Source organism: Podarcis raffonei, chromosome 14 (genome assembly GCF_027172205.1).
Source record: "Podarcis raffonei isolate rPodRaf1 chromosome 14, rPodRaf1.pri, whole genome shotgun sequence".
Taxonomy (NCBI): Eukaryota; Metazoa; Chordata; class Lepidosauria; order Squamata; family Lacertidae; genus Podarcis; species Podarcis raffonei.
Window position 1 is genome coordinate 40110100 of NC_070615.1, and position 9719 is coordinate 40119818.

At 42.8% G+C, this 9719-nt stretch overlaps 1 protein-coding gene across 2 annotated transcripts in view; it reads left to right on the forward strand.

Moving 5' to 3' along the window:
• The window catches only part of ACSM5 (acyl-CoA synthetase medium chain family member 5), a 24561-nt gene extending 17805 nt beyond the window's left edge, over positions 1-6756 (forward strand). For both annotated transcript variants that reach the window (XM_053366128.1, XM_053366129.1), the window contains exons 10-14: positions 57-158; positions 1268-1395; positions 1471-1570; positions 2277-2396; positions 4517-6756. In XM_053366128.1, coding sequence (XP_053222103.1) covers positions 57-158; positions 1268-1395; positions 1471-1570; positions 2277-2396; positions 4517-4603 — 537 coding nt within the window. In that variant the 3' untranslated portion in view covers positions 4604-6756. The remainder of the gene's footprint in view (positions 1-56; positions 159-1267; positions 1396-1470; positions 1571-2276; positions 2397-4516) is intronic.
• The last annotated feature ends 2963 nt before the right edge of the window (positions 6757-9719 follow it).

Genomic DNA, 9719 nt, shown 5'->3' on the forward strand with positions numbered 1-9719 from the left:
TTTTGGGAAGCTTCCTTCTGTTGTTTGTTTGTTTGTTTGTTTGTTTGTTTCTATAGACTGTAGATGATGAAGGCAATGTTCAACCTCCAGGACAAGAAGGGTACATTGCGATCAGGATCAAACCCAAGCGACCATTTTGTCTTTTCTCAGGGTACTTAGTAAGTATTATCTGAGGTGACGAAGTGGGCAAACTAAGGAAGGAGAAGAAAACCAACACATAAGACTCTTGCTACACTTTCCTGTGTAACTTTTTAAGCCAGGGGGAGGCAAAGCTGTACCCTCCAGATATTGTAGGTCTTCGACACCCATCAGCCTCAGCCAGCCTGGCCAGATGTGAGCTATAACTCAGCAACATCTAAAAGGTATCAAGTTGCCTGCCCCTGCTCTAATGAATGAGTTGTACTTCCCTGTTCTTGTGGGAGGAATGTATTTTGGGTTTTTATGTTCATTTTTGTGTAGTTTTTTCTAATAAATAATAATAATAACTCGATTTGGTGTTCCTCAGCAGGTCTGGTGAAAATGTTCACCAACAGCTTCACTTGATCTGGTTTTGCATTTGTAACAGGGTTTGGTTGTGGTAAGGGATGGGGGAACGGATTTGATCCCATTCACATGTAAAGATGAACCTTCTTCATTTGCACTTCCCAAAACAATACCCAAACTGAAACACAGCCATCCTTTGGAACTTGCACTTTTCTGAATTTTGCAATGTCGTGGTATGTGTACCCAAAAAAAGGGCATATACCAGGGTAAACTGCATAAAATGCATACATTGGTGGAAATAACTTATCTAGCTCTGCTATATTAAGGGAAATGGCTTTGCAGAACCTTGGTGCAACAGCCCTTTCCCCATTTGTGAATCCCAACAACTGGTATTCACAGTCCGATGGTATTCACTCCTCTGATGGTGGAGATGGAAAATAGCCATCATGGCTAAAATCCGTTCATAACTTCATCATCCATCAATTTGTCTAATCCTCTTTTCAAATCATCCACTCTCCCATTACATGGTGGTTTGGTTTAGGGTCTGGTGGAGAGTATGAGAAAATAGAGGCAACAGAGAGGCAGAGATAGGACACACTCAGGATAGGACTCAGATAGGGCAGAGGAAGTGACAGCATCTGGTCCAAGGACCCTCCAAGATCTGGAGCTGACACTGTAATCAACCCAAGAGCCAGTCGCCTTGCTATTTTATCTTGAGGCACCATTACCAAAAGGGACAGATCAGCAGTCATTGGTTGAAATGTTGTCTGGTTGTTGTTGCCAGGATAACCCTGAGAAAACAGCAGCTAGTGAACGTGGCGATTTCTATATCACTGGAGACAGAGCGATTAAAGATGAAGAAGGTTATTTCTTTTTTGTCGGAAGATCAGACGATTTGATTAATTCTGCTGGGTAGGTTTGGTTCAGTTGGCTTTTTCATTTGCTCTGCGACAAAAGGCATGGGACTCACCTCCTTCTGTCTCTTAGGTACCGTATCGGCCCGTTTGAAGTGGAGAGTGCCTTGATAGAGCACCCAGCTGTGGTGGAATCGGCTGTGGTCAGCAGCCCAGATCCTGTGAGAGGAGAGGTAACAGGCAGCCAACACATTCTGCAACACACGATACTCAGGGGGCAAATGCCACATGCAGTTTGCTTGCTTGGGGAAAGCGTAATAAATCTTGAAACTTGACAGTGGCACTGGCAGTACTGCATTTCAGGGATGTTTCTGAGTTGAGGAACTATGAAAATGTTCTCAGTGAGCAAACTCACCTTAGCTCAGCTGGGTACAAATGAAAAGTCGGGGGGGGAAACAGCCCAATGCATGATCTTACCAGGACCACAATGGGGTCTAAATATCTTCCTTTCCCTAGAGATGCTGCCAACCTCCATGAATCCCTAAATCCTCGTCTTCCCTTCCCTCCAAACAGTTATATTTGCTATGCTCTGGCTATGGCCATCACAAAATTAATTTATGAATCTATCTTGGCCTGTAGTTCTCCAAGTGAGAATCCTTCTGTAAATAAAATGGCGCAATCCATGCTCAAGAGCTGGGGCAACAGCAGGCTCAGGGGAACCCCCCAAATTTGCAATATTTAGAGGGGAATTTCCTAAGTGGGGTGAAACTACATGAGAATAGAGCATGCTTGGTGGATGTGAAATGCTGGCTGACTGCAGGGGGACGAGGGGAAGGGGGAATAGAATGGAGTGTTGTTTGCTACACCAGGCACTTAATCACACTGAAACCTACTTTTTCTCTCTGAGTCATTAAAGCACATACAATTGGCATCCTATAGGTGGTGAAAGCCTTTGTCGTCTTGTCACCTGCCTTTTTATCACATGACCCAGAAGAATTAATCAAGGAGCTCCAGGATCATGTGAAAAAGGTGACTGCTCCTTACAAGTATCCTAGAAAGGCAAGTATCTTCCCAGGACCTCACCAGGAAATGACAGTGTGTGTTGAGAAGTCAAACCAAGAAGTTGTGTCTCACTTTCCTGTTGGACTGATGTGATATGTGCCTTAGTGGCTTGGTGCTGACCTGGGAGACTTTTCCCTACTCATGGCTCTAGGTACAGGAAGACACCAGTGATTTCACTGGTTCTATGTAAGTGATGCACTATGTAAGTTCATGCTCTAGTTATCTCCCGCTTGGACTACTGCAATGCGCTCTAACTTGGGGCTACCTTCGAAGGTGACCTGGAAACTACAACTAATCCAGAATGCGGCAGCTAGACTGGTGACTGGGAGTGGCCGCCGAGACCATATAACACCGGTCCTGAGAGACCTACATTGGCTCCCAGTATGTTTCCAAGCACAAGTGTTGGTGCTGACCTTTAAAGCCCTAAATGGCCTCAGCCCAATATACCTGAAGGAGCGTCTCCACCCCCATCGTTCAGCCCAGACACTGAGGTCCAGCTTCTGGCAGTTCCCCTACTGTGAGAAGTGAGGTTGCAGGGAACCAGGCAGAGGGCCTTATCGGCAGTGGCGCTCATCCTGTTCAGCGCCCTCCTATCAGATGTCAAAGAAATAAGCAACTATCTGACTTTTAGAAGACATCTGAAGGCAACCCTGTTTAGGGAAGTTTTTAATGTTTGATGTTTTATGGTGTTTTTAATATTCTGTTGGGAGCCGCCCAGAGTGGCTGCAGAAACCCAGCCAGATGGGTGGGGTATAAATATATTATTATTATTATTGTTGTTGTTATTATTATTATTATTATTATTATTATTATTATTATTATTAATTATTTTGTGTAGGAAGAGAGGAAGCGGCCTTATCCCAAGTCAGACCAACAGTCCATCTATCTATCTTCTCCCGGTTCCTGCAGCCCCTGTTAACTCTGCTGGCACAGCTCTCCCCTGAGTGCTGCAAATCACAAAAGCAGGTTCCAGCAAAAATCACAATGCCGGGAAAACTGTGAAACCAGCCAATGCCTCTACATAGCTCTCTCCTTAGTTCAGACATTATGATATATCAGCATATCGCAATGTTTAGCTGATGATATATCGCGATGTTGAAAACCAGATATTGCCCAGCCCTGTCCATGGGTACTAGTCAAGGTGGCGGGATCCTCCTTCCTTGTGCTTCAGTAGCAGCAAGCATCTGAATTACTAGCTGCAAGGGAACAAAGTGATTACACTCCTGTGCTGCTTGTAGGCTTCCCAGAGGTACCTGGCTGCTACCGTGAGAAAGAAGAGTCTGGACTGCATTGGCTTTCAGTCTGATCCACTAGGGCCCTTAGATCTTCACAGGCCCTTCTCCAGGTCCCTCATCTGAGGAAGGCTTGGAGGGTAGTGACAAGGGAAAGGCCCTTGTCAGATGTGGCTATTCAACTGGCTATTCAACAAAGGAGCCACTGTGGTGTAGTGGTTAAGAGCGGTAGACTCGTAATCTGGAGAACCGGGTTCACGTCTCCGCTCCTCCACATGCAGCTGCTGGGTGACCTTGGGCCAGTCACACTTCTCTGAAGTCTCTCAGTCCCACTCACCTCACAGAGTGTTTGTTGTGGGGAGGGAAGGGAAAGGAGAATGTTAGCAGCTTTGAGACTCCTTAGGGTAATGATTAGCAGGATATCAAATCCAAACTCTTCTTCTTCATCATCTGTGGAATGCTGTCTCCAGCAATGTCCATCTGGTGCCTTCACTGACATATTTTCAGCGTCAGGTCAAGCCTTTCCTTTTTCCAGCCAGGTCTTAGGATAACCGTGATGCTATCCTTTTCTTCCCAGTGTGCTACCAAAGCTTCCTCCACCTGTTACAAGAGTTGTTTGGTAGCTTTGTAAGGTATAATATATTTATATTAATTTTTGTATGCCTGTTAAGTTGCTTGGAGGCCTTCAAGTAACAAACAAGTCTAATGAATAATAACAATGATCATAGACTGGAGACGTTTTCAGGGGGGAGATGTTGTTGTTGTTGTTGTTGGCTGGAAGAAGCCATTAACTTGACACTTCCACTCATATGAAAAGCACTAAACTCTTGTGAGCCATGGTAATGTGACTGCGATAAATGACGTCAATGTCTTTTACTTTGCTAGGTCGAGTTTGTCCAAGAGCTGCCCAAGACAGCTGCAGGGAAAATGCGAAGGAACGTTTTGCGGAAAAGAGAGTGGGGGACTGTCTAGCTTCGGAAGGACATTTGCATATGCAGAATCGTCCTGCAATCAGCTGTTCGCTTTGACGATGGAGAGTTTCCCCATCTTGCCTTCATATCCTAATCTATTGCTAAGTTATGATATCTCAAGCAAAGGGATTCACATTCTCCAGCAACAATAACTATACTTTCTCCTAAGTTTGCTTCTCTTCATATGAATATCTCAACATTCCACCATTCTTCTTGGCTTTACCTTTTCGGCATGACTTTCTATGCCAAAATACTAGCATGCTTTCTGAGCAGGCCAACTGTTTTGAAAAGGCACAAGCCTTAAAATGAGCAGAGAGTGTCACTTCACAACTCTTCACAGCATGGACCTATGGAAAAAAAATGGGCAAATTGCCATGTGAAGCTCCCGTGATTTTCCAGGTTGATGGGCTGCAAATTGATTTTTTTCTAGACCCAAATAACACGGAAATGAGCATGAAACTTACACTACATTCCATTCCTTTAGTTCTCCATAACTGCCTTTCTACATCATGTGAAAGCTCAAATATAATGGGCAAAATAACAGCTAGGGGAACATCGGGAGAATGGAATTAATTGCAGTGAGAATGCAGCCTTTGTTGCCAAAGTGAAACTGCAATACATCGGGAATTCTTCACCGTTACATGTTTATTATTATTTCCTGTGGCCCTTCAGATGAAGTTGGTGGGTTCCATCTCCCATCCATCACAAGACAGCATGGCTAATGGTTAGAAATGATGGGAGTTGTAGTCCAGCAACATCTGGAGAGACCCAGCTATGTAGAATGCAATGGATGTGTAGTTTGCTACAGCTGGCAGTTCTTCAGCTCATTCTAAGGATGGGCAAATTTGTTGATTCTGGTTTCTAGTTTTTCCAATCTTAAATCGGTTTCTAGATTAGCTTGTCTTAGTCTGCGCAAAAATTCATAGGCATTCCTGCTGGCATTTCTTCTAATAGATGCATTTTTGTATGCAACGCTACCTAATTTATAGATTTTTGTGAACAATTTCCCATAACATAACAAAAATTTTGGTATTATCTTCATGTGCGCACTTCTAGGTGCATCTATGTACACATTCTTTGGTTGGGAAACTTCATTGCAAAATTCAGTAAAATGTGGGTTTTAAAGGAGAGCTGCACCCCCCCCCCCATGTATTGGTTTGGGAAGTGCAAATCTGGTAAGTTTGTATTAAAATATGAACTGAACTAATCTCTATTCCATCCCCAAGCCATTCATATATTTCCCTTCCTTTGTGTTGCTGATGAACATAGTTGCACATGGTTGTAAAGCAAAATGAGCTCCGCAACCCCAGAGTCGTCTGTGACTGGACTTAACTGTCAGTGGTCCTTTGGTAAAGGACCCCTGGATGGTTAAGTCCAGTCAAAGGCAACTATGGGGTTGCGGCACTCATCTCGCTTTCAGGCCGAGGGAGCAGGCGTTTGTCCACAGACAGCTTTCTGGGTCATGTGGCCAGCATGACTAAACGGCTTCTGGTGCAATGGGACACCGTGATGGAAACCAGAGAGCACGGAAATGCCGTTTACCTTTCCGCCACAGTGGTACCTATTTATCTACGCACACTGGTGTGCTTTCGAACTGCTAGGTTGGCAGGAGCTGGGACAGAGCAACGGGAGCTCACCCCGTCATGGGGATTCGAACTGCCTACCTTACAATCAGCAAGCCCAAGAGGCTCAGTGGTTTAGACCACAGCGCCACCTGCTCCCTTAACACTCATCTAATCAACATACAACTGGCCCACCCCTTTGTGACATCTCAGAAATTTAACCAAGGGCAGCCAGAGGAGACAAGACACCACCGCATGCCTAAGTCCATGGTGACATCAGAGCAAATCTGTCGCTTTTGCAAAATACCCTTGCAAAATGCCATAGGCTGTGATCCTCCTCATTGTATAAACTTATATTGAAGAACATTAGTTCTTTGCACTGTTTTGCAGAAACACTTGGGTCAGAAATGCCGCATAGCCTGTGTATATTTCCCTTGCATTCTAACCAACCATAATTTTATAAGACATTAATGTACACGAAACTTTTATGTTGTGCTGCCCACTGTGCAACATATTTGCAGAGCTGACCTTTGCATTTCTTCAAAGGAAAGAGTTTTCTGATTGTACCAAATAAATAATCGCTGGAAATAAAGGTTTTTTAACTCTTTTTGCGGGGAGGGGGGAGAAATATTTATTAAAGTTTTCACAATACAATAAAAGAAACAAACTAATAAAGAAAAGAAAGAAACGAAAGAACAAACAAAGGAAGGAACAGAAAAAGAACCTATAAGATCCTGCCTCAACACTGTATCTTAAATTTCATCCCCAACAAAGAAAGGGATTTTCCTCGTTCCTTTCACACATGTGAAATATCTGAAAGAACTCTTCCTCCCCTATTGACCAGCCCAGGAATTAAGATCATCAAAGGGGATCTTCCTGGTGGTGCCACCACTCTCAGAGGTTCAAAGTTGGTCTTTAGTTAGAGGGCCTTCTCAGTGATAGCACCAAGAATATGAAACTACCTCCTCACACAGATACATGTGGCACCAGCTGAAGACAGAGCTCTTTAACCTGGCCTTCAAAAACTGAAGAGATTATTTCAGTGTCCTCCCTGAGGACCCATGTTCTATGGGTTATTGATTTTGGAGTTGTATTTTTAGGGGGAGGGGATTATGGTTAACAGTAGCTAGTTTCTACTGTTTTGCTTGTGTTTTTATATGCAGTAATCTGCCTGGAACCTTCTTTTGAAAGCATTATGCAAATTCTAAGGTGTCAAAAAACAATAAAATAAATTTAATAAATACCCAGAGTGGGCACACACACACAGATGCGTAAACCATTTTCTGAAATGGTGCAGGAGAGCAATCCCAAAGCCATTTTGACTCTCTTAAATGACCCCAAATATTTCTCTGCTGTAGAAGGACGTATCTGGGGAAGAATAACTTTCCAAATAGTTATTTTTTACTTGTAAATCCTGTAAATAAATAAACTGCTTGGAATGGAAGCTCTGCAAATCCGGTTTGGCAAGTATCTGTTAAGCAGGAGATGTAAAATGGAGATGTAATATGGACAATGCTTCTTTGAAACACATATTTTTAACAATGTCCCACACTAAGTTTTGGGAGAAAGTGTTGCATTGTATAAATAACACGTTACGGAGGAATTTAAGATTTTCAAATGTGAATATTCTTTTGAACTATATACCTATTGTATGGAAAGTGAAAACGGAACAGTGAAAATGGATCCTATGTGCCATAATGGTGGCTAAGAAATTGATATTGATGAACTGGAGGAATAGAGATATGCTTCCCCTTAATCAATGGCTTGACAATATGACAGCATTAGCAACATATGAACAGACTGCATATAGACACAGACTTCCTTTGGATGGATATAATGATATATGGAATGCCTTTACACAAAATATATTAAGTTATTGATAAAGATATTTATACTAGGCTAATAAGACTATACACATCTGTATACAACATACGGAAATGTAATTGAGTGTTTTTCTTTTATTTCTATTTTCATTCATGTTTTTCTTTTTTCTTTTTCTTTTTTCATCACTCTTTTTTATAAGCGAAATTCTTCTAATAAAATACTAATTTAAAAAAGCAGAGAAGACTGTCAACAGAGCACCTTCTGTGTATCAGTAGGTACAAATTTGTGAACTGGAATCAGGAACTAAGGTATTTACCTAGGGTTGCCATATTTCAAAAGGTAAAAAGTAGGACACTCCGAAATTTGTTGTGCTTTTTAAGACAAACCCCAAACGCCCCCCCAAAAGATTTCTCTATTGACTTGCCTATGCCGCCACCTCTCGGAAATTCCTCCCGGACGTCAATTCCACCTTTGAAGTTCCAGTAATGTCCAGATCTATGGCAGCCCTAATTTACCTTTTCAAAAGGATGACCCAGACTGGTCAAGATAGGGCAATCAGCAAACATTATCAGATATCTTCACAGACGTGAGACAAACTACACTCTCAAATTTATGTTGTGGACCACCTCTTTCTGTGACCATGTATGATGCTTTTGGGGTATCCTTGGCTAAGGAGCTGGGCAGTTTCTAAAGTCTTTAAAAGGTTTTGCACACTTTTGTTCTGGGTCCTCACCTTCTGGGGGGGGTGGATTCTGTTGCAGTAGAATAATAAAGATCTGCCCTGCTTTCACTGGATCCTGCCTTAGCTCATTCTTCTCTGACCGATAACAACCTTGGGGGCCTCTGAATCCCTTAATGTAAAAGCCCTCCCCCCCACTTAATTTCCCTATTTTCTAGTAACAAAGAGCAGGCAAATCATCATCATCATCATCATCATCCATTTTACCTTTTCCCAATATCTCTGTACTCATTGTATCCTTGTTAATGGAAGGCAGAATAACTAATCATTCTCTGCTGTGGTTTCAGGAGGATTTTCAGACTCACTTCAAATGTTAAGCTGATCAGACCACAAATACTCATGCTTTGGATGTTCCTAAATTTCAAATGGCTGAAAATTCAGAGCAGGCATTTAGGTTTGCAGTGAAAACATCTAGCCATCCAGAAATGAAAATGATAGTTTGTACGTAGTACAGTGGTACCTTGGTTTACAACTATACAATGGTACCTCGGGTTAAGAACTTAATTCGTTCTGGAGGTCCGTTCTTAACCTGAAACTGTTCTTAACCCAAGGTACCACTTTAGCTAATGGGGCCTCCCGCTGCCGCCGCGCCGCCAGAGCAGGATTTCTGTTCTCATCCTGCAGCAAAGTTCTTAATCTAACGTACTGTTTCTGGGTTAGTGGAGTCTGTAACCTGAAGCGCCTGTAACCTAAAGCGTCTATAACCCGAGGTACCACTGTAATCCGTTCCGGAGGTCCGTTTGTAAACCAAAACAGGTTGTAACCCAAGGCCCCCAAATTCTTTTTGTTTGTAATCCCCGCCCCCCAAAAGGGGGTTGTAATCCAAAAAAAGGTTGCAAACCGGGACACACACTTCTGGGTTTGACGTGTTTGTAATCCAAAACATATGCAAACCAAGACGTATGCAAACCAAGGTACCACCGTATAATAATAGTTTGCAGCTGAGTGCTCAATGTACTTCACAGCCAGTTAGTGCAGATGATACCCAATTA